The following is a 26605-nucleotide window of genomic DNA, read 5'->3' as shown; positions in this document are numbered from 1 at the left end:
ACTTATGTTTGAGAAAGTACATCCATGTATGTCGGGAGAAATCATCGACAAAAATAACATAGTAAACAAATCCTCCTTTAGAAATTATTGGTGCAGGACCCCAAACATCCGAGTGTATTAATTCAAGTGGTCTTGAAGAGAAAAAGGTTCTGTTCTGAAATGGTAATCTTTTCATTTTGCCGAGAATACAATCTTTACAATCAAATGATTCAGAATTACAAAATTTCCCTAGATTTGGAAAATGTTGGATTTTGGCTATATGTGGGTGACCAAGTCTCTTATGCCACAGTTCCAACTCTATTTTTTGAATATTATAACAAAAAGCTTTCTTTGGCATTTCCAAAAAATCCATGTAATAGAGTCCTCCTTCTCTATGGCCTTCCCCAATCAGCTTGCCTGACTGGCGATCCTGTACCCAACAACCATGAGAAGAAAAAGAAATATTACACCCATAATCAGAAATTTGAGATACAGATAAAAGATTTAAATTTAATTTGGGAACATGTTTAATTTCTGGAATAAAAAAATTTTTTGTTTTATAAATTTTTTCAAAATTTCCTATTCCTTCTATTTCAAGAGAAGTCCCATCAGCAGTAAAGACCTTTGACACACTTGTTTTATTTTTAACACATTTGGATAGACTTTGATTATTTGGGGTCATATGAAAAGATGCACCAGAGTCAAGAAGCCAAGAAATTTTACCTAGATCAGAAAAAGATGAGGCTGCTGCGCCGGTTGAAGCTTCAGATGAGGAAGAGGCACCTTTGATGAGAGGCTGAAGAATCTCCATTAGTTGGGCCAGGGAAACTGGTGCATCATGATCTTTAGGCTCCGATCCAGCAATTGCAGCTCTTTTTTCTCTCAGCTCCTTAAGTTTGGGACATTGTGGCCTGTAGTGTCCCGGTTCATGACAGTGATGACAAATAACTTTCTTCTTATCATAGTCACCATTTTGTCGGTTAAAGTGAGGAGGCCTATATGATCGAACATGATTCTCTGGTCTAGACACGGCTAAAACGGAATCATCTTCAAGTTTTAAAGAACCTTTCCGGAGACGATTTTCTTCCATTGTTAACTCTTCAATAGTTTCAACAATAGAAGAAATTTTTCCCCGGTGAAGTAGGGCCGATTTAGTGGTTTCAAATTCCGGCCTTAATCCAGTGATAAACTGGTAAAAATGTTCGGCATCGAGTTGTTTCTGACGAAGCTCGATGTCTTCGGCACAATGCCACTTTGGTTCTAAAAGGGAAAGTTCTTCCCAAAGTTCGGACAACCCATTGTAATATTCATGAATAGTTTTGTCTCCTTGTGTCATCATTCGAACTTTTTCTTGGAGGTTGCACACGTGTGCAATATCTTTAAGGGAATACATATTCTTAAGGTATTCCCATGCCTTATCGGCATGATCAAATTTGGCAAGACTGAGCATTTTTTAATGTCAACGCTATTGATAAGCCATGACATTATCTTCGCATGAGATATTCTCCATTCTTTCCATTTCTTCTCGTATGAGGCATTAACCTTGATTTTCTCTTCTTCCGATAGAGGGACCTCTTTATCTCCCTCCTTTTTAGTAAGAGATAGCTTAGGTTCCGAATCGGAACCATCCACAATCCCCCATAAGCCTTTTCCCCATATATGGTGCTTCATGATTGAAGCCCATGTTACATAGTTCGTATCGCTTAGTTTCATAGGCATGATGGTGACTTTATCATTGTCATCCATCGATTACAAGGAGAGAAAGAATAGGGATAGAAGAGAAACAAGGAAAATGAAAAAGAAAGAAAAAAAAACAATACAACAAGATGTGAAATCTTCTCCAATGAAGTGATAAAACACTTCTCTTCAAGTGGCGAACACTTTTGCAAACGGGCACGGAAACCGAGGCAGCTTTTCCTCAAGATTTAGTACTTCCGCGGCTCTGATACCATGAAATGAAATGGGGATCTTCGAAACACGAGCTTAGATTAACAAGAGCAAGTGTCAAGAATGACACTAAAGCATAACCCTTAAAAAGGGTATAACTGGAAACAAAATAAAAATAAAAATGTATTCTTTATTGATATGAAAAACCAATTGCTTAAGAAGCATTGGAGTAAAATACAAGAGGGGCTGCACCCCTTTATATACACAGCTGAAAGAGGACTCAATAGAGCTGTTGGGCACAGTCCAACAACTCTATTTAGAGCTGTTGGAATGTGTCAGTCCAACAACTCTATTAAGAGCTGTTGGACTGTGTCAGTCCAACAGCTCTATTGCTAGTCAAGTCTGGACAGGACTTGACTAGCAACAGTCATTCTAGTTCAAACTGAACTAGATGACATAAAGACAAAAAATAAAAAATAAAGGAAAAAAATTACAGAAAAGAAAGAAATGAAAAATGTATATATATATATATATATATAATATAATATTATTATATATACATATATGTACAGTTTTACATTTTAACAAAAATATACTTATTTAATAAAAATTATATTTATTAAACTTATAATTAGACAAAATTCTACGAGATATTACATCCCATATATATACAACAAAGGAGGAAGAAGAGGGCTAGTCCCAATGGCTAGAAAAGACACATAAAAAAAAAGGCCCCTAATGTGCAGGACCTATTACATAAAATAAAAAAACTAAAATGCCCCTAGAAGACATTACCTATTACATTTACATGAAGAAATTTTAAAACACACACACACATATATATACATTAATATATATATACATTAAGTATATACATATTAATATATGTATATATGTTAACCAAAAATTATATATATATAGTCAACCAATACATTTAACGTCCTCCTTCAAACTGATTTGGAGATGACCGATAGTTTGCTTAAAAGAAAAGAGAATCGAGGTGATGGCAAGGCTTTAGTGAAGAAGTCTGCAAACTGATATTTTGATGTTATGTATGGTAAATCAATGGTTCCCTTGAAAAATTCTTCTCAAACATAGTGACAAACCATCTCTATGTGCTTAGTTCATTCATTGAATGTGTGATTGCTTGCAATGTATATGACACTTTTGTTGTCACAACACATCTTTGTAGGTGTAGAGATGTCGACACCCATATCCTTCCACAAACTTCTCAGCTAAACAATTTTAGTGGTGGTGGTTGCCATTGCTTGATATTCAACTTCGGTGAAAGAAAGTGACACATTTTGTTGCTTCTTACACCTCCAGTATATAAGAGAATCCCCCAAAAATACAGAGTAACCTGTAGTAGAAGTTCGATTATTAGAATTGTCTCCCCAATTAGAGTTACTATAAACAATTAAACTTAAAGACGATGGAGAGGATAATAAAAACCCTTTGGTTATAGTCCCTTTCAAGTATTTGATGATTTTTATAACAACCATATAGACTCTATTAGGTACATGTTGGAATTGACTTGCGCTATGAATTGCATGTTCTATATCGAGCCGAATGATGGATAGGTATGTCAGATACCTAATTAACTGACAATAAGGCGTAGAGTCTTCTAATGGAGTGCCATCATTAGCCCTCACTTTTGCATTGATCACTTCGAGAGTGTCCACTACCTTTTCATCCGTCAAACCTGATCTATCAATAACTTCATAAGCCAATTTCATTTGAAATAGTACATATCCTTTGGAAGAGTAGACAATATCAATACCTACAAAATATCTTAGAAAACCAAAATCAGACATATCAAAAGTTTCTTTGAGAATATTTTTAAAGAATTCAACCCCCTTTTTATCGCTACTAGTAATAATCATATCATCTACATATAAAAGTAAAATAATGATGTTGTTTCTGCATTCTTGATAAAAAGAGCAGTGTCAATATAACAAGATATAAAATCAAGATTAATCATAACTTTGCTAAATCAGTCTTTGTATAAGGAAGGTTCATAAAATGCATGTATGTCTAAAAGACACACTCTATATTTAGGAGAAAAAGATTCATAGGACACAAATCTACTAAGGGGCCTAGATATTCGATATGATCTCCTAACATTGGTTTCACCTGTAGGTTGGTTTTGCAAAAACTTATCAAGTGCACATGGATGTTTCTCAGTGTTATGCCAAGAGTAGACATTAAATTCTTGAACATCATTATCTTCATTTATAAGGAGATTGTGAGTATCAACATTCACATCGTTATGAGCATAAACATTCACTTATGACAATCATCATTCACATAATCATCAATAGAGTCACTAATAATACGATCATTCTCAACATCATTAGAGTTAGATGATTTCTTCTTTTCCTTGGGCAATAAATCAAACAAAAAAGAACACTCAATATCTTTCTTAGTCATATTTTTCTCAATCCCATTTTCATCTTCTAGAAAAGTAACATTTCTAGAAATATAAACTTTTCATTTTTTAAGTCATAACACCTATAACCTATGTCACATGGGTGCGGGTGTGGGGGTGCAGCACTTTCAAAAACCTTGGGTGCGGGGGTGCGCCAGGGGCAAAAATGTATATATATATATAAAGGGGGGTCTGGGGGTTCCCCCCGGTGCGGGTCCCGCTGCGCGGTCAGCGGGTGGGGGTCCAGGGGGGCCGCCCCTGGCGGGGGGTTATAGGGGGGCAGCGCCCCCCCCCCCCCCCCCCCAAGATTTTTTTTTAAAATTCTGCAGCCCATTTCATAGGGCAATTTTAAAAAAAAATCCAAAAAATGGACCGAAATGACCTTGGGTGCGGTCAACGCACCCAGGGTCGGGTTGACCGCACCCGGTGCCGCACCCACACCCGCGTCGAGTTGCATCGATGCGGGTGCGGCACCCTACTAGCCGAATCCCTGTGACATAGCCTATAACCTTTTTTGGTTTTTCCCATAACCAAGAAAAACACATTCAATGGCTTTTGGCAAAAGTTTGACATTTTTTTCACAAAGGAAAAACATTTACAACAAAAAAAATTAATTTTTTAAAATTAGGTTCAATGTTAAAGAGTCTTTCTAAAGGCGAGATGTTTTTCAAAGTGGAAGATGGCATCTTATTTATTAAATAAATAATGGTAAGAGTGACTTTGACCAAAAAATTTAGGAACATTTTTTGAAATAAACAATGTTCTAGTAGTCTCTATAATATGCATATGCTTTTTTACGACAAACCCATTTTGTTGAGGGGGGGGGGGGTTGGGCAAATTTTTTTACATAAAACACCATTTTCTTTGAAATAAATTTTAAATCCATTTGACAAAAAATCACCTCCCGAATCCGAACAAAAAATATATGTTGATTTGAAATTGATTTTTAATTAAATTTGTTAAAATATATTGTTATTACATATATATAGTATATATATATAGAGAGAGAGACACACACATACATATATATTTTGTAATACCCACTAGGGGTAAAATAGTCTTTTCACATGTATACATGCATATCCACTAGGGATTAGGGGTGGCAAAACCTGACTGACCCGCCAACCGACCTCTTAGGCGGGTTCGGGTTTGGCTTAAACTAACCCGTTTAATAAACGGGTCGACCCGCCTAACCCGTTTATTAAACGGGTCGGGTTCGTGTTAGGGGTATGCCAACCCGCTAACCCGGCTGACCCGTTTAATAAACGGGTTAGGCGGGCGGGTCAACCTGCCAACCCACCCGCCAACCCGCCCGCTAACCCGTCGACCCGTTTACCCGACCCAACCTGTTTATTAAACGGGTTGGTGGGTCGTGTCGGGTTACCCGTTTAACAAACGGGTCAGTTTCGTGTTTGCCACAGCCGACCCATTTAATAAACGGATCGGGTTCGGGTTGAGGTATGCTTACCCGCCAACCCGACCCGATTGCCACCCCTACTAGGGATATGCTTTCTTCCTTTTTTCTTTATTTTTTATTTTTTATTTTCTTTTTTCTTTTTTATTTTCTTTTCATTATGAAAGGAGGGGTCCACCATAGAGTCGTTGGACCCCTCCAACGACTCTATGGGAGCCCCTCCTTGGTTCCCTTTTGTGTATAAATAAGGGGCTTTGCCCCATGTATTTTGTAAGCTTGTTTAAGCTTTTCTCAATAAAGGTTCTCATATTTAGTTCTCTTTCTCTCATTTTGTGTTTGTCAATTGCCACTGTGCGTTATTGTATTTTTGCCCATTAGTGGCCTATTGCTTGTATGCTTGTGCATCTCTTAGTCACTTAGTGACGTTATCTTTTATCATTAGTGTTTCATTACATGGTATCAAAGCATTGGTTGTGAAAGTATCATTGGAATACTCTTACTTACGTTTGAGTAAGCTTCATCAAATTCCTCCAAGATGGGTTGATCTTTTATTCAAATTGAATGAAACAAATTATAGAATGTGAGCGGTCACCATGGAAAACAATCTCAAAGGTAAAAGACTTTGGGGATATGTATGTGGAACCATTCCAGAACCACAATTAAAGCTTACTAAATAGGAGGGAAATTAAGAAAAGGCCTTGAATGCAGAAGAGAAGGATAAAGCTATTCAAGAGTATCAATCTAAAGTTGAAGATTGGGAAGGTGAGCATGCCAAAATATTGGCATGGTTCATGAATAACGTGGAGCTTAAAATATGTGCCAATCTTGCCAAATTCAAGAAAACAAATGAAGCTTGGTTCTTTATGATAGGTATGTACACTAAAAAAGACCTTGCTAGGCATTTTTTTTTGCAAGAGAAAATAAGAGAAACCAAGCAAGGGAACATGAGCATTAGAGACTACTATAGTACTCCATCTCCGTTATGGGATGAACTTGCTCTTCTCGAACCACAATGGGAAGAAAGTGCTATTGCTATGAGGCAAGAACAAATGGGGAGAGAGAGGTTTTTTCAATTTATTTATGGGTTTTGTCTCGAATTTGATCAACTAAGAGGATCCCTTCTTCATAGGACTTCTACCCCTCTTAGTGAAATTTTAGCCGATTTGTGCCAAGAAGAAACTCGCTTGGCTCTTAAGAAAGATATCGATGAGGCCCATGTAGTATCTAGATCGGGAAATAATATGAGAACATACAAACCTCCTCATTTTTGAAAAAATAACAATGGTGGAGGAAGAAAAATTATTTGTCACCATTGTAATGAACCGGGTTATCTTCAACCGGATTGTCCTAAGCTCAAAAGAAAGGTGGCTTCCGTTGGAGAGTGTCCAAGCAATTCAAGTGAAGAATCAAAGAGAGCTGAAGATATAAAGTACTCCATTACACAACTTACCGAAACTCTCCAACAATTCATGAGGATCAATTCTTCCATACCTTCCACCTCTGGTGCCACAATCTCATCAATTGTCGGTATGTCCTCTTGGATTCTTGATTCGGGTGCCTCTTTCCACATGACTCCGAATGCATTTCTTTTATCAAAACCAAGTCTCAATTCTTTTAAATCCTTCGTTTTCACGCCCGATGGAACATCATTAGATATTGAAGGAATGAGAAACCTTGAAAAAGTTTATGGCCAAAACAAAGAATTTCATGTTTCAAAAATTAGAATCATTCCAAAACTTAATTTAAATCTTTTTCCGGTCTCTCAAATTACTGATTTTGGATGTAGTGTATCCTTTTCACCAACCAATTGCTTTGTGCAGGATCTCCGGTCCGAGAAGCGGATTGGGCAAGGCCATAGAAGAGGAGACCTATATTACATGGATTTTTTGTCTTTGTCATCCAAATCTTTTTGTAATCATGTTCAATCTAAAGATCTTGAGACTTGGCACAAAAGGCTTGGCCATCCTAGTATTTCCAAGTTGTATCTTTTTCCATTTTTTGAAAAAATTTGTAATGAAAAAACATTTACTTGCAATGATTGTATCCTCGAGAAAGTGCATTCGCTTACGTATCCACATAACAATTTTGTTTTCAAAAGACCATTTGAACTAGTGCATTCAGATGTATGGGGACCAACACCCGTTATGTCTAAATGAGGTTATTCCTATTATGTTGTCTTTATTTGATGATTTTACTAGGTACACATGGGTTTATTTTATCAAAAACAAATCCGATGTCTTTTCCAATTTTAAAGAATTTCATGTTCTCATTCAAAATCAATTTCAAAACATAGTCATTTTTAGATCCAATTCCAGAGGAGAATACATGTCAAAAGAATTTCAAAACCATCTTAAACTAAACAACATTATACATCAAAGATCTTGTCAAAAAACTCTCCAACAAAATGGTCTTATTGAGAGGAAACATAGGCATCTCATTGAAACAACAAAGACTTTTCTTGTTTCTAAAAATGTTTCAAAGAACTTTTGCGCCGAAGCCACTCTTGCCGCAACTTATCTCATAAATCGAATGCCTTCCTCTTCTTTAAAAAATGTCTCTTTTTTGAGAAATTGTTCAAAATATCTCCGAATTTTAAAAGATTGAGAGTTTTTTGTTGTAAGTGCTTTGTTCTTTTTCAAGGACAAGATAAACTATCATCAAAAGCTCTTAAATGTGCTTTTATTGGCTATGGTGAAAATAAAAAGGCTATAGATATTATGATATTCAAAACAACAAACTTTATGTTTTAAGAAATGTGACCTTTCTTGAAGAACAAAATGGTTTTAAAATTCAAAAATCTAAAGAAGAGATTGACTATTCTTTTCTATTTGACTTATTACCTAGAAATAAGTCTACAAGTGATTTAATTTGTGATCATACTTGTAATGACAATTCACATCAAAATGTTGATTTGTCATATCAAATTGTTAATTCTCACAATTAGAATCCTAATAATATGCATGTGTATACTCGGCGTGAGGGCAATGAACATTAAAGTGCTTTCGATATATATTATCAAGACATCTCCTTAGAAGATCAAGTTAAAGAAACCCAACCTAGGCGATCTTCTAGGAATAGTATACCTCCTAAAAAATTTGTGTCATATGATTCATTTTCTCTAAATTTTCGAACTTGTCTAATGATGATACATTCCTATCATGAGCCTTCCAATTTTAAAGAGGCTGAGCAACATCCACATTGGGTCGATGCTATGAGACTTGAAGTAGAAGCCCTTAACAAAGCCAACACTTAGACCATCGTAAGTCAACCATTAGGGAAAAGAACTATTGGATGTAGATGGGTTTATAAAGTCAAAACCAAGAATGATGAGACATTAGAAAGATGCAAAGCTAGGTTAGTTGCTAAAGGATACGCTCAAGAATATGAAATTGATTATGAGGAAACCTTTGCCCTAGTTGCTAGGATGACCAGTGTAAGAACCTTGATAGCTTTAGCATCTATTAAACAATGACCTATCTATCAACTAGATGTTAAAAATGCATTTTTAAATGAGAATCTTTGTGAAGAAGTATTTATAGATCTTTCGTCGGGTCTTAAGATTGATAAAGAAAAAATTCTCAAACTTAACAAAGCCCTATATGGTCTCAAACAAGCTCCAAAAGCTTAGTGTGATCTTTTTAGTAAAATTGTTCTTGCGAATGGTTTTACATCTTGTTATACTAATACTACTTTATTTGTTAAGTCTACAGGAGATCACATAACTATCTTATTGTTATATGTTAATGGCGTGATCATCACTGGAAATGATAAGAAGAGCATTAAGCTTATTAAAAATATTCTCAAAAATAATTTTGATATGTTTGATCTTGGGTTTCTAAGGTTTTTTTAGGGATCGAAGTTACATATTCCCTTTGGGGGTATGTTCTATCTTAGATAAAGCTTGCATCAGACATTATTGCTAGGTTTGAATTAATTGATGAAAAGAAAGTGGACACTCTTGAAGTAATCAATGCGAAGATGAGAGCCAATGATGAAACTCTTTTAAAAGATCCCACTCCCTATCGTCAGCTGATTGGATCACTAACATATTTGTCTATTGACATGCCATATATTATTCATGTTGTTCACAGTGCAAGCCAATTTCAGACAGCTTCTACTTCTATTCACATGGCAGTTGTCATGAGAATTATCAAATATTTAAAGAAAACTATAACAAAAGGACTATTCTTATCCTCCTCTTCATCTCATAATTTAATTGCTTATACTGACTCTGATTGGGGGTAACCCCAAAGATTGTATTTTTACAACAGGTTATTGTATTTTTCTTTGAGAATCATTAATTTCTTAAAGATGTAAGAAACAACAAAAGGTGTCATTTTCTTCCACAGGCTAAGTATAGGGCGATGACCACTACTACCACTGAACTTGTCTGGTTGAGAAGTCTACTCAAAGATATGGGCGCCCTTTTCTCTACTCCTTCGAAGTTGCGCTGTGACAACAAGAGTGCTATTTACATTGCTAGCAACCACACCTTCCATGAACGAACAAAGCATATAGAGATGGATTGTCACTATGTTCGAGATGAATTCCTACGGGATACCCTTCAAGTACCCTATGTTACTTCACAGTATCAACTAGCGAACTTCTTCACCAAAGCATTGTCATCGCCTCGCTTCTACTTTCTCCTTAGCAAACTCTCGGTGATCTCACCGTGTGTTTGAGGGGGGTGTTAAAATATATATATATATATATATATATATATATATATATATATATATATATATATATATATATATAAAGCAAGAGAGAGAGAAAGCAAGAGAGAGAGACATATACATATATATTTTATATATATGTATATGTCTCTCTCTCTCTCTATATATATATTGTAATACCCACTAGGGGTAAAATAATCTTTTCACATGTATACACGCATATCCACTAGGGATATGCTTTCTTCTTTATTTTTTATTTTCTTTTTTCTTTTTTATTTTCTTTTCATTATGAAAGGAGGGGTCCACTATAGAGTCGTTAGACCCCTCTAACGGTCATAAATATCTCAAGGATCCAAGATGTCTTACCCAGAGGAGAAGTGGATGACACGGCGGCTCCCGAAGTAGATGTAGACGTCTTCAAGAATTGTTGAAGAGCATCCGCCAATAGTGCAATATATAGATCCTTAAGTTCACCACCTCTTTTGTTATTGATTTCACTACAAGTTTTGGATGAAGTGTCTCAAATCAGAGCTACCTTTGTCTTCAATTTTTGGCAAGCTGGCTTGATATGCCTCGACTCATTGCAAAAGTAACATATAAACTTTCTTTGACCTTTATTTTGCTCATCAAAGTGTGGTGGGGTTTATAAGTCTTGGTGGTGGCACCGGGTTTAGATGCAGCAAGAACGACATCATTGGTCTTTTTTTTCCTTGTCCTTCATTCTTTCTTCCTCCATGCTCAACTCGATAAGAGTATCATGGAGAGAATGAACCTTTGATTTGTGGAGTAACATCATTCTTACTCTCTCTAACTCGAGCCTTAAACCATTAAGGAGCATGAAGAGTCGTTCCCTCTTGGGTTGTTCTTGTCTTAGGCAATGATCTCCGGTAGTTTCCCATTTGGGTTCCAAGATGACAAGCTCTCTCCAAAGATGGTCCATCTCGTTTTAGTAATCCCGAATTGATTTTTCACCTTGCCTCAAAGACATCTTTCTTTTATGGAGATTCCACCAATGAGCCATGTCCTTCATGGTGTACAATGTACATGTTTCTTAGGAACTTCCATGCTTCCTTGGCAATTTTGAATTATGCCACACTATTAAGAATAGAAGTGTTCATGTTACTATTCATGCCAATATTTTGGCATTGTCCATCTGCCACTCCATGTCTCGAACTCAAGGGTGGCGGTCTCCTCATCTTTATTGAGAAATGTAATGTTTCCATTCTCAAATTTTGTGAATGAGAGTTGGGGCTCCAATCGATCGCCATCAATGTGCTTGATGAGTCCTTTGGATAAGATGTGGTTTTCCATAGTAGAGGCCCAAGTGCGGTAGTTGGAACTATTGAACTTGATGGACATGACGAACACGGACTCCTCCATAATGCACGAGCAATGAAGAGATAGGATCACTTGAGGCTTGGCATGTCTTCCAAGTAGAGGCACGATCTTCATGAGGGTCACTAGGATTAAGGGCCTATTGGCTCTGATGCTATGTATTAAGAACCCAAGAGAAGGAGCATAATCACAAGGCCACTATTGGGCAAAGTACAAAAGCCACTATGGACAAGCACAAGAACAAAATATAATTCACAACACAAAGGGCTGAGCACAAAAAAAATATAATTTTATTAACTCTCAAATGCTTAAGAAAAGCATGAGAAAAAATATGGGAGAGCTCCCATATGTATAGTGTAAGAAAAAACCAATATTAGATCAAGAAAACACAACAGTTTGCATTGTGCTGAAGGAGGAGAGAGAGAGAGGGAGATGCTAAAAAATGGCAGCCAGCTAAAGAGATGACTAGCCCTAATGTTATATTATGAAACATGTAATACAAGAGGTTTAAAATACAAACAAATTACAGGATTGCCATTATATAAAGAATACAGTCTTAATATAAATAAACGCCTCCGGTGACGTCAAAGACACATTTTATCACCCTCCCTCAAGTTGTGCATGGTCATGAACCATGAACAACTTGTTCTTTAAGAACCAAAATTGATGCTTTGTTAGGCCTTTGGTGAACAAATCAACAACTTGACTTTCTGTACGAGTGTGATAAGGCTCAATCTCTTTGTCTTCAACCTTCTGTCTGATGAAGTGTTGATCTATCTCAATATGCTTTGTGCGACCATGCTGTATAGGATTATAAGCAATGTTAATAGCACTCTGATTATCACACAACAAAAATAATTGTGAGATTCCTTCTCCAAGATGTCTGACCCTTGTAACTTCAGCAGTCCCACTAGCCATGGACCTATATTCAACTTCAGTACTGAATTTTTTTTCCAATGAATATACAATAGCCAGAAACAGATCGTCGCTCATCTGGATCTCCTGCCTAATCCGCATCATTATAAGTGATGATGTCATGTCCTTTATTGTCAGTCCAATTTCTTTGATAAAGAAGGCCGTCACCAATGGTTCCTTTAAAAAATCTTAAAATTCTTTTCACGACTTCAACATGACCGGTTCTTGGTTCATGCATTAATTGAGATACCTGATTAACAAAATATATAATGTCTGGCTTGGTAAAAGTAAGATACTGGAGCATTTCAACGATGCTCCAATATTTGGTCGGATCATGATATAAGTCTCCATCATTAGAACTCAGTTTTTTGATGCAGAATACAAGATGTGTTTAGGGGCTTACAATGTGACATCCCTGCTCCGCTCAAAACATTGAGAATATATTTATGTTGAGTAAGAGTTAAAACATTATCTCTTCTATCCACTTCAACCCCGAGAAAATACCTTAAGTCACCAAGATCTTTCATCTTGAATTTTTTCATCAATAATTCCTTCACTGTTTGTATATGACTATTTGAATTGCCTGTAAGAATTATGTCAACATATATAAGTAATAATGTAGTAACGTCATTATCCTTGAAAATAAAGAGTGAATGATCAAGAGAACATATGCGAAAACCATAGTTTTGAATTTTAAGAGAAAAACTCTCAAACCAAGCGCGAGAGGCTTGCTTCAATCCATAAAGAGCTCTATTCAGTTTACAAACATAATCCTTGGGTTCTCCTTCAGCATATCCAGGGGGTTGCTCCATGAAAACTTCTTCTTTCAGATCTCCATGTAAGAAGGCATTTTAACATCTAACTGGCTCAACTGTCATCCATAATCAACAACCAAAGATGTAACAATTTGTATTGTTCCAATATTAACAACAAGACTGAAAGTTTCATCATAATCTTACCCATATTTGTATAAAACCTCGTGCCACAAGTCTTGCTTTATATTTTCAATACATCCATTAGGTTTATACTTAATCTTATAAACCCATTTGCACCCAACAACATTTTTCTTCTCAGGTCTAGGAACAATTTCCCAGGTTTGGTATTCATGAAGAGCTTCCATCTCCTCATTCATAGCCTCTATCCATTTATGCGATTTAATGACTTGATATAAGTTGACAGGTTTATCATGCTTCTCAACTTATGACATAAAAATTGAAAATCCATGAAAAAGTTATCATAGCTGACCCATCTTTGAATAGGATGGTGTATCCTTTCCGATCTTCTTAATGGAGGCTGACTCATATCCTGCTCGACATTGTCAGTGACATGATCTCTTGCTCTTCTAACACAAACTTGACTAGAAAATCTCTGAAATTTTATAGGCATTTCATTTTCTGAGGAATGTGGAGGTTCAAGATTTTTTATATTTGAACTCAATTCTTTATAAAATGGCTGACAAGTCCTCCTTTCACTTTTAAACAATTCTGCACTCATCCAGGGGTCATAAACTTCAATATTTCGAGATGAGTTCTGCTCTTGAGATAATGACATGCTCTCAAAATTCTGTTCATCAAAAACATTTCTGGAAATTTTGATAGCTTAGTTACCAGGTCATAACATCTGTATCCCTTATAATCTTCTGTATATCCAACAAATCTGCACTTCACTGCTTTATCCTGAAATTTATTTCTCAGAGATTTGTCAATATGAACATAACAAACACAACCAAAAGTGTGCAAGTCATTATAATTAGGTTGTTTTCCAAGAAGAGTAAAATATGAAAACTTGTCTTCTAAATTTCCCATGGGCAGACGATTAATCACATGTATAGCGGTATGAAAAGCTTTTGTCCAAAGATTAATAGAAATATTACTATCATGAAGCATGCTCATGACACTCTCAAGGATATGGCGGTGTTTCCGTTCAACCACTCTATTTTATTGAGGAGTATATGGACATGACGCACACCTACTTATCCCATTATTTTGAAGAAAATCAAGAAAGTCATTTGAAGAATATTCACCTCCACCATCACATTAGAAATGCACAACATTGGAAGAGAAACGATTTTTAACGAGTACACAAAAATCTTGAAATAGTCTAAAAACTTCAGACTTGTGTTTCATGAAGTATATCCAAGTGAAACGAGAGTAACTGTCAATGAATAAAACATAATATTGACTTCCAGATGAAGAACATACAGGAGCAGGTCTTCATACATCAGAATACACAATTTCAAAGGCTTTTGAGGCTCTTTCATTAACAAGATTAAAAAGAAGAACATGACTCTTACATAACTGACAACTTGAACATTTTTAGCATTTAAAACAGAATGTAAACAGGACTCTGGAATCAAATTTTCTGACACAAGTTTCTTAATAAAACTATGACTACAATGTGACCCAAGCGATTGTGCCATAAATTTGGCTTATTACATCGAGAAAGACTAAAGACATCTGAATGACAAGACTTAAGACTCTGAGATGCCGATTCCAAAAAGGTTGACTTCAAGGTAGAAGATGAATGAGATGTGTGATTCTCCTTGAAGATATACATGTTTCCTCAGTGAATGTTTCTTTCGTTTGAAGATCCTTAATATACACAAAAGAGAGAGTAAATTCTACAGAAGAATTTGTATAATCAACAAGTTTGGATACAGAAACATTATTCTTTTTAATATTAGGAGCAAAAAGAACATTTGACAAGTTAAGAGAAGTACTAGACAAAGGAATTTGTGCACTTCCAATATGAGAAATGTGATGATGTGTTCCATCCCCAGTGACTATACTACCTTTTTAGAAATAAGGAGATAAATTCGAGAGCTTACCAACATTTCCTGTAATATAAGTGGCCGTTCAAGAATCCACATACCATTCTCCTTGTTCATTTTGCTTAATACTCATCTGAGATAAGGCGGCCAACAAAAGTTGTTGCATATCTCCAAAAGATTTTTGTCCATCAGATTCCCTTTTGTTTCCTGCTTTGTTATTCTTTCATTTGTTTTGGGGATTAAACCATCAGTCAACTTTCACATGTCCTTTCTTGTTACACTGGAAACATGTAGGCACTCTTTTCTAATTCCCTGCATTGAAAAATCCTGGCGTGCTCGGAGTAGGAAGAATACTACGACCTTATTGACCAAAACGACCTCGACCTCTTCTACTTTGAAAACTGTTACCACGACGTCCAATACCATGAGATATGTCTAATACCAAGACATTATGAGTATCTGCATGATCACTGCCTTCCGTCAGGTGTTTTATGCTCATTTCATAATGAAGAAGTTTAGCTTGAAGATCTTCAAAGCTAGGTAACTTTGGTAGAACCGATAAAGAAGAGGAGAGAACATGATATTTTGGACTCAGTCCATTAAGAGTTTGCTGAACTTTTTCCTTATCAGAGACTGCACTCCCAACAATAGCTAGTTGATCTGTAACTGATTTTACTTTGTTTAAAAATTCTATGACTGACATTGAGGATTGAGCCCTTTTTAAGAGTCTGGAACTCCTTTTTTAGAAATAAAACTCTTGCTTCTGAAATCTGAGAATATGTTTGCGCAAGTTTGTTCTATAATTGACCAGCAGTACAATCATCCGATATTGATATCAATACTTCCTGAGATAGGGTGAAAGTAATATATGCAACTAATGCCTAATCACGCTTCATCAATATTGTGAATTCATGATTTGAAATATAGGTAGCCAATGCATCTCCTTTATCATCCTTTGTTTCCTGTGGATTGAACTGTGGTGGGATTGAAATTGATCCATCTAGATGCCCAAACAGATCTTGGCTCCTTATAAAAGGAACAATTTGTCTCTTCCAAGTCAGAAAATTAAAATGATTTAGCTTTTCGGAAACAAGCTGATTCAAAAAATTCGAAGAGAGGCCAGCATAGGTAGAGGAGTCCATTTAAATAGATGAAAAGAGAAAGGATAAAACAATAAGGACGATTAGAATAAAAATTCAGCCAAGAGCAAATATGCAGCAGTAAAATCAGATTTGACCAATAAGCAAGAAAGAAGATTTAATGTAAAATGTGCCTCTCTTTTTTTTAATAAATAAAGGCAGTATTTGGACTCCGTCTGATTCCTGCAACAGACCTGCTAACACAATAAAATGCTGCCAATACATTTTTGCCCACTGAATATATGCGAAATAATGGAGAGGCAAGAAGGATTAAAGATAATCATTCAAGGTTGCAGAAAATAAAATCTGGACAAATATTAGATCCAAAAATTTTCAGATTTGGATATATCACAACCAGAAATTTTCAGATTAGGATATTAGAAACAAACAGGCACTATTTTGACGTCAAATAAATTTCCTTTTTTTTTGTTTAAAAGGTTGACGTCAAAATAAAATGCACGATATAGATGGAATAAAACCAAAAGACATTCAGCTGACAGGAAAAGAAAAGCTGACAGAAGAAGAAAAGAATAAAAAGAAGAAAGATTAGGAGGAAATGAAGATTAAGAAGATTCTGACCAGAAGAAACAAGATTAGATCTAAAAGGGCATACCTTTTGGAAGAAAACCGAAGTCCCGCTCTGATACCATGTAAGAAAAAACCAATATTAGATGAAGAAAACACCACAGTTTGCATTCAGCTGAAAGAGGAGAGAGAGGAAGAAAGAGAGAGAGGGAGATGCTAAAAAATGGCTTCCAGCTAAAAAGATTGATAGCCCTAATGTTATATTATGAAACATGTATTACAAGAGGTTTAAAATACAAACAAATCACAGGATTGCCATTACATAAAGAATACAGTCTTAATATGATCCAGATCCAGTGATGTCAAAGACACATTTTATCATAGAGCAAAGGAGGAAGAAGAGGGCTAGTCCAACTAGCCATTGGACTAGCCCAACAGGCAACAGCTAGTTGGGTTAGTCCAAACAGCTAGGAAAAACACATAAAAAAATAAAAAATACAACAAACAACAACTACGCCTTCATCCCAAAACAATTGGGGTCAGCGATATGAACCAACAAAGAAAATCATTCTGGGTCTTCCACATGAATCCTTCTCCTCCATTCATTTCTATCCAATGCCATGTCATCGGTGAGGTTCAAAGCATTCATATCCTTTCCTATCACCTCCATCCATGTCTTCTTAGGCCTACCCGACCTCTTTTAACTAATATATTTTCCCATTTCTCCATCCTTCTAACTGGAGCATCATTAGGCCTTCGTCGAATATGTCCAAACCACCGTAAACGATTCTCTCTCATCTTATTTTCAATGGGTGCAACGCCTACCTTCTTACGTATCTCCTCGTTTCGAATCTTATCTTTTATTGTATTTCCACACATCCATCTCAGCATACGCATATCAGCTACACTCATTTTTTGAATATGATGTCTCTTGGCAGCCCAACATTCCGTACCATATAGTAAAGCGGGCCTAATAGTCGTCCTATAAAACTTTCCCTTCAACCGCAATGGCATTCTACGATCGCACAACACTCCAGTTGCACTCTTCCATTTCATCCACCCAACCTTTATCCTATGATTTACATCTCCATCAATTTCTCCATACTTTTGAATGATAGATCCCAAATATTTGAAAGAATCATCCACCGGTATTTCTTGCTCACCAAGCTTCACTACACTCCCATCTCTATTTCGTTGCTTACTAAATCGACATTCCATGTATTCTGTCTTACTCTTACTCAACTTAAAACCTCCTTGCTTCCAATGTTTGTCTCCATAATTCTAACTTAGCATTAACCCCAGCTCTAGACTCATCAATCAAAACAATATCATCAGCAAACAACATACACCACGACACATTTTCTTGAATTGATCTCGTAAGCTCATCCATCACTATAGCAAATAGGAAAGGGCTTAAAGCAGATCCTTGATGTAACCCAACCGTTATAGGAAAATTGGTTGTCACCCCTCCACAAGTGCGGACATTGGTTACTACTCCTTCATACATATCTTTAATTATACTAATGTACTTGAGAGAAACACCTTTCTTCATCATTGTCCACCAGAGAACGTCCCTAGGTACTCTATCGTAAGCCTTCTCCAAATCAATAAAAACCATATGCAAATCTTTGTTCCTCTCTCTATTTCTCTCAATAAGTTGTCTAAGAAGATGTATAGCTTTCATAGTAGATCTTTCAGGTATAAAACCAAATTGATTCTCCGATATCATGACAACCTTCCTCAACCTAGACTCAATCACCCTCTCCCAAAGTTTCATAGTATGACTCATGTGTTTTATACCACGATAGTTTGTGCAATCTTGTATATCACCCTTATTCTTATATAGAGGCACCAAAGTACTTTTCCTCCACTCATTAGGCATCTTATTTGTCCGCCAAATCTTGTTAAAAAGATTTGTCAACCATTATAAAAAAATAAAAAATAAAAAATAAAAAATAAAAAATAAAAAATAAAAAATAAAAAATAAAAAATAAAAAAGACAAAACTGCCCCTAATGGGCAGGGCCTATTGCATAAAATAAAAAGACTAAAATGTACCTAGAGGACTCCCTATTACATTTACATCAACAACAACAACAACAACAACTACGCCTTCATCCCAAAACAATTGGGGTCAGCGATATGAACCAAAAAAGAAATTCATTTTGGGTCTTCCACATGAATCCTTTTCCTCCAATCATTTCTATCCAACGCCATGTCCTCGGTGAGGTTCAAAGCATTCATATCCTTTCCTATCATCTCCATCCAAGTCTTCCTAGGCCTACCCCGACCTCTTTTAACTAATATATTTTCCCATTTCTCCAACCTTCTAACTGGAGCATCATTAGGCCTTCGCCGAATATGTCCAAACCACCGTAAACGATTCTCTCGCATCTTATTTTCAATGGGTGCAACACCTACCTTCTTACGTATCTCTTCGTTCCGAATCTTATCTTTTATTGTATTTCCACACATCCATCTAAGCATCCGCATCTCAGCTACACTCATTTTTTGAATATGATGTCTCTTGGCAGCCCAACATTCCGTACCATATAGTAAAGCGGGTCTAATAGTCGTCCTATAAAACTTTCCCTTCAACCGCAATGGCATTCTACGATCGCACAGCACTCCAGTAGCACTTTTCCATTTCATCCACCCAACCTTTATCCTATGATTTACATCTCCATCAATTTCTCCATACTTTTGAATGATGGATCCCAAATATTTGAAATAATCATTCACCGGTATATCTTGCTCACCAAGCTTCACTACACTCCCATCACTACTTCGTTGCTTACTAAACCGACATTCCATATATTCAGTCTTACTCTTACTCAACTTAAAACCTCTAGCTTCCAATGTCTGTCTCCATAATTCTAACTTAGCATTAACCCCAGCTCTAGACTCATCAATCAAAACAATATCATCAGCAAACAACATACACCACGGTACATTTTCTTGAATTGATCTCGTAAGCTCATCCATCACTATCGCAAATAGGAAAGGGCTTAAAGCAGATCCTTGATGTAACCCAACATTTACATCAATAAATTAAAAAAAAATATATATATATATATATACATTAATATATATTTATATCAAGTATATACATATTAATATAAATATATATGTTAACCAAAAATAACAATATATATATACATTTAACATTATGTCTATATATGATTTTTCCTGCAGTTATGCCATGTTCTTCAATATGAATGCCGCTTCAAGGAGGCCATTGAATTTATGGAAGCTTCTTCTCCCTCATGGAATTTTTGCTCTTCATTTGTGTAATAAACTTTCATCATTGATTCTATTATTCAATTCATTAGGTTCCTTTAATGATTTGACATTTTAAAAATATTTTTATGGCTATGGATGTTTTTCAGGATTACCCATAATTGGTGGCACATTGCTCTTTGTTACCTGGATGGCCACTCTCTGCATAAAGCTCTTCAAGTTTATGACCAGCATATATGGAAGGAATTAGAAAAAGATGATGCTGAAGGGGCTAAGGTATGACTGTGTGAGCCCTTTCTGGATCATGTATTTAAGATTTTGACTACAAAAATTTCCCACAGGTTTATTTAAATGCTCTGGGATTTATGTTACGTGTTGGCGTGCGTGGTTACACTGATGATAATGATTTCCGTCTTAGAGCACTGGCAGCTTGCCTTTTAGATCAGGTGAGTTTGGGAATCTTTACAATGATATCAACAATCATAAATGTGAATTCTGTTTTAGTTGATATATGTTTGCAGGATAAAAGCTGGGAACCCTTGGGTGGCCGTAAGGTTTCTATGGGCAGTCCAATGGACCATAAAGAAACCATATGGCGAGACCACCTGCCCGTCGGTCTTTATAAGCATTAATATGTGCTAGAAAATCAGAAAAAAAACAAAAACATACTGAGCTGCAATAAGTCAATAACTTGTGTTTTTGCAATGGTATTAATATAATCTTTAAATGATGCGTTCCTTTGATTGAAACTTGAAGTTCGTATATGGCTTTTTGGGCACAGATTATCTTGGGGATAAAACATGCTTTTGATATTATACATCTACATCTCATACTAGAAGTAGATGCCTCATGATCTTTATTAAGCTTAGAAGAGGGAATAACCAGCAAAAATTCCCAAGAAAGTAGTGTGTTTTTGGTTGATGATATTATCTTTATACTTTATCTACCTAGGGTTCCCCTTTATGAGAGAATGCCATTACTCATGTTAATGAGGATATGCCTACTCTCTTGAAATAGTGAAAATCAATACGTTCTTTAGGTCAACTACCAATTCTAAATGTAGGGCTGTCATTTGGAGCTCGTGAGGCTCAATTTAATTTTGGGGGTGTTGTGAGTTGATATGCCTCTAGGCCCTCTACTCATGAATCTTTATTTTTGCAACAGATCACTATAGTTATTGCTACTAATCTGGTGAATTCATGAGTGCATAACACATCATTTTTTGTATTGTCATTTTATTTAAGGGAAAACCAAGAAAAAGGGTATTCTAATAAGAACTCAAAATCAATTATTGTACTGACAAGCTATGTGGTCAAAATCCTTGACTAGGCTCTGACCAGGCTGCCTAGTTGGGCTAGGCGGAGCCCTACTACCTATGCTGAAGCTGTAATAAAACATGCAGAAATACAATAGAAAACCCACTAATGGAAAACAAGAAACAATAAAGAGTATATTCACTTGAAAAATGCTTGGAAAAACATGCATATTACAAGGGGAAGGAGTGCCTTTAAATAAGCAGAAAAATATACACATGGGTGTTGGACCAGCCCCAATGGCTAGAAATATAGCTGTTGGGATGAGCCCAACAGCTATTTCATAAAATATAAAAAAAATTTTTTTACATAACAGCCCCTACTAGGTTGTCCATATTATAAACGTTAAAAGACTAAAATGCCCCTATCTATATAAAAGTATATATCTATATATAACTGATATATATAATAACAAATAACTATATTTTAACACTCCCCTTCAAACTTACGGTATGATAATCAAGAGTTTGCCAAAAAGAGATACAAAACAAGGTAAAGGCGAGGCCTTAGTGAAGAAGTCCGCCAGCTGACATTCCGAAGTTACATAGGGCAATTCAATAATTCATCTTAGATATTCTTCTTGGACATAGTGTCAGCCCATCTCTATATGCTTGGTTCGTTCTTGGAAGGTGTGGCTGCTTGCAATGTAGATATCACTCTTATTGTTGCGACACATCTTTGAAGGACTAGAGATAACTTAACCCATATCTTTGAGAAGACTTCACAACCAAATAATCTCCATAGTAGTTGTTGCCATGACTCGATATTCAACTTCAATGGATGATAAAGATACCTTCTGTTGCTTTTTATACCTCCAAGATATAAGTCTCCTAAAAACACACCAAAACCAATATTTGAGTCTCTATCATTATGGTTGTTAAAGTATATATATTTAAAATTATATATACTTATTGTGTATACATATATATATATATAGATATATATGTATTTATATTATTGTAATAGGGAATACCCACAGGGGTATTTTTGTCTTTTCATTGTAATAGGTTGTGCCCATTAGGGAGACATTTGTCTTTTTCTATTAATTTCCTTTTTGTTTTTTATATAATGTCCTTTAGCTAAAACTAAAGGACATCATAGACTTTATTCAATGGGGACGTTGGGACCAGGGGCGTAGCTGGGATTCATGTGAGGTGGGGGGGGGGCAAATAGGGTTGTAGCAAAAAAAAAAAATTGGTGCGATAGTCTGGGGTTCGGGGGCAGTGCCCCCCCCCCCCAATTTTTTTTTTAGATAAAATAAAAAATGGCTACAATTATTAATAAAAATCTATTTCATATGGACAAATCAAACTATTTGCTGCAGTCTTTCTCAACCTCAACGAAAAGTTCTTAAACATTATCTAATGGCAATATATAACACTGGTGCGATAATTTCAAGTTCATAACAATGCATAAATTTTATTTATGACAAAATAAATCAAAATACAAAAGTACCAACTAAAATGGACCCCGACGGTTACCCACAACATAAAATTCATCTATAAGAGAATCTATAACTAAAGTCATAGTATATTCTCGTTCGATGTACAATGTCATACAGTCAGCAAGAAAACTGTCATCCATTTTGTTACGAATTTCCGTCTTCACATGCTTCATCACTGAAAATGCTCGTTCTGTAGTGGCCGTAGAAACTGGTAATGTCAATACAAGACAAAATAATCTAGTTAGCATGACATAACTTTCTGACCTTTCACTTACAACCAACTGTTGATACAAATCAGGTAGTGTAGGTACTTGAAATTGAGTATAAAAAACCACATCAATTTGATAATGTTGTAACTCTGCTTTCAAGTAAAATATATCTTGTGCTGTAAAATCTTGAGGATAGAACTTCTCTGTAAGCTTGTAAATATCAGCTATATTAAAGGATTCAAATGAGTTTCTAGGATCCAATGTCGCACTGAGAGAAAGAAGTTCGACTGATGTGTCATTAAATCTAGTATTTAACTCCACCAACAAGAAATCTATAGCTTTATTGAAAACATCAAAATGATAGTGATGCTCAAGTGAGGGATACTCACGACCACGGGATCGACCAACCATATATGAACCACTGAAGTCAGGTAGGCAAATATCATTTGTTGAACAAAATGATGTTACCTCTTGAAGGAATTCTTCCCAACCATCTTCTCTCAAAGCTTGAAGTAGTGTAGACAAATCTCATAGCAGTCAAAATATCTTGATTTTTCTTCTGAAGGGTCTGACATAGAATATCAATAACTGCAAATATTCGATTCATCAAATGCAAGACAAATGCAAATTCGAACAGGGGGCTCCGCTCCCTTGTCGGTCGAACCAAAGAGAGACCCCCTGCCGACAAGAGACGACAACAGGGGGCTCTGCTCCCCTGTCGGTCAAACCAAAGAGAGAGGCAGGGGGAGCCCCTCTGCCACCGAGAAACGACAGGGGGCTCAGCCCCTCTGTCGACTGAACAAAGGGAGAGGCAGGGGGGAGTCCCCCTGCCGACGAGAGACAGCGATAGGGGGCTCCGCCCCCTGTCGACTGAACAAAGAGAGAGGCAGGGGGGAGTCCCCCTGCCGACGAGAGACAGCGATAGGGGGCTCCGCCCCCTGTCAACTGAACAAAGAGAGAGGCAGGGGGAGTCCCCCTGCTGACGAGAGATAGCGATAGGGGGCTCTGCCCCCCTGTCGACTAAATCAAAGAAAGAGGCAGGGGGGGGGAGAGTCCCCTTACCGACGAGAGGCGACGACAGGGGACTTCGCCCCCTGTCGACTGAGCAAGGAGAAAAAGAAGAAGAAGAAGAAAAAGAGGGTTACCTGAGGAGGAGGAGGTCGATGGTAGTGGAGACGAGGGAGAAGGTGGTGGTGCTCGGAGGGGGGGGTGGGGGTGGGGTGGCCGACAGCTTTGGTCGCCGGCGACTGCTCGAAAGACGGGAGGCTATGGAAAGAGAAGGAGAGGTGAGATGAGACCCCAACGTCGGGGGCTTTGGCGCAGCCGGCGATCGGACGAGAGGAGGTAACAAGGAAGTCGACGTCACGGTCGTTGGCGGCTCTGGTCGTCGGTGGCCGCGGGGGACGAGAGGAGACAGGAGAGGCGGAGAGGAGAGAGACGGTGGCGAGGGGTTTTGCCCCTCGCCCAAGGTGCCTGTGTCTTTTTAAAGACACAGGCTGTGATAACCGCATTTTTTTTGGGTATTAATTGGATTTTTAAAGATATAATGCGTAAACGGTTTGATTTGGGTCTGGGATCCAAGACCCATAAAGGGATATAAAATAAATTAAATATAACGCGTGGATCCAATCTGAGGATCCACACTATTGGAGAACTTCGGACCCAAATCGCGGACCCGGGTAAGCAAAGGATCCACTGATCCTGATCGCAGCAGGCTCGCGGGTCTCGAATCCGGACCCGAGTCGCGCCCTGCGATACCGATAAGTAATAGTAAAAAAAAAATGTAAATTAAAGGGCAGGGGTTTGCCCGATAAAATGGAGGGAAGGCTGCGGTTAGGGTTCTGAAAGAACCCTAACACGATGGAAGCAGGGGGCGGGGTCGTGCGAGGCCGCCGAAGGGAAAGGGGGGGAAAACCTATCCCCTCCCTTTTCGTGGGCTGCCCTCCTGCAAAAAGGGAGTCCTGGATTTCTTGCTCTCCCTCTCCTCTGCCCCTCATCACCCTCTCCACCGGCATCGCGGCTGCGGAAACAGCAGGCCGACCATCGACAACAGCCTCCCGATCGCGCCCTTCACGCCGGCAGGAGCTCCGTCGTCGGCAAGCCTCCCGGCCACCTGCTGCCGCCATCGCCTGCCACCAGAATCGCCGGCGACCTTCTTGCAGCAGCGTCAGACACCTCCTCCTCCAATCGCCGGAACAAGTAGGATTTCTGCACTTTTTGTTTGTTATTGATTGTATCCTGTGTGTGTGTTGTGGGTCGGTCAAGAAAGCAAGACATTAGGTGCTCGGTCGTTCTTGATAGGGTTCTTGGCTACCGGAAAACGCAGGCCCGTGAGTTGGGGTTTTCGATAGTCATGATTTTCAATTTGGGGGTTTTCTTGCTTAACCCTAACTTGGAAAATCTCAAATCAAACCGATTTGGGATTTCGGTTGAAGCTTTGGTCAGCCCAGCCGTGGGGTTTCGATTTCTTGGATATGATAAACCCTAACTAAGATTCCATGTTCACAAATCATATACGATTAGTTACTGGATCTGTTTATCTCTGCAAGTTCTTTGCATAACATCGTGTTTTCCTATCACTTATCTTGGATGCATCCTAAACTGTTTGAGTAACTAGTTAAGAATGGGGGTTTCTTTCTGCGGGTGCTGGGACCCAGATTCGGGGGTGTTCGTGTACATCCCTAGCTTGAAGAGGAGTTGGGGTTTTTGCCGTAAATCCCAAATCTAGGTGTATTTGGGGATTTAGGGCTGAGGTACACCCAAAATCCAGACAGATTTGGGGATATCGATAAGCCTAGTTCGAAATTTGCCAATAAGGTTTTCCCACAAAGATTTCTTGAATCTCTGGTTTGGACATTTCACTTACATCTGGAGTTAGGTGATTCTGTTCATTACTGAAATACATAGTATTATTGTTTTCTAAAATTTTTGGTAACGAGTGAAAGGCATGAGATGGTATTTTGTTGTTCATCATGATGATAAGAGTCAGCATCTTGAGATGAACTTGAACCACAAATCGGGTTGTTGGGAACCGCACTGCGTGCCCTCTAAATTAAACAACCTGTTTAAGTTAATAAGATGCTAGATTAAAAAGTACGTTAAATCGATGTTGAGTTAAATGTATCGCAGGTTCCATTCTGTTTTAAATTCAGAATTTGGGTATAAAGCATCCCGTGAAATCTTCGTAGTTGTATATCATGGATTAAAGCATGAACACTTTAAGAATAATTTCCTGGTAATCACATGAATGGTCAAGGTTAGGGTGTTTGGTAGACACTGGATTTGGGTCTCCCATGAGTAGTCGGTTTTGGAAAAACATTCTTGAGGGAAAA

The 26605-nt window shown here is 37.4% G+C and overlaps 1 protein-coding gene across 3 annotated transcripts in view; it reads left to right on the top strand.

Annotated features, from left to right (window-relative positions):
- LOC149830469 (uncharacterized) overlaps positions 1-26605 on the top strand; it is an 89473-nt gene that overhangs the window by 8454 nt on the left and 54414 nt on the right. For all 3 annotated transcript variants that reach the window (XR_016433877.1, XM_090016530.1, XM_090016531.1), the window contains exons 6-8: positions 20263-20357; positions 20457-20583; positions 20649-20753. Coding sequence is in view for 2 of the 3 variants with exons in the window: in XM_090016530.1 (XP_089872656.1) it covers positions 20263-20357; positions 20457-20583; positions 20649-20753 (327 nt within the window). In the remaining variant the exon portion in view is untranslated. The remainder of the gene's footprint in view (positions 1-20262; positions 20358-20456; positions 20584-20648; positions 20754-26605) is intronic.

This window comes from Nuphar pumila, chromosome 8 (assembly GCF_984573655.1).
Source record: "Nuphar pumila chromosome 8, dmNupPumi1.hap1.1, whole genome shotgun sequence".
NCBI lineage: Eukaryota > Viridiplantae > Streptophyta > Magnoliopsida > Nymphaeales > Nymphaeaceae > Nuphar > Nuphar pumila.
This window is presented reverse-complemented; position numbering and strand designations above follow the sequence as displayed.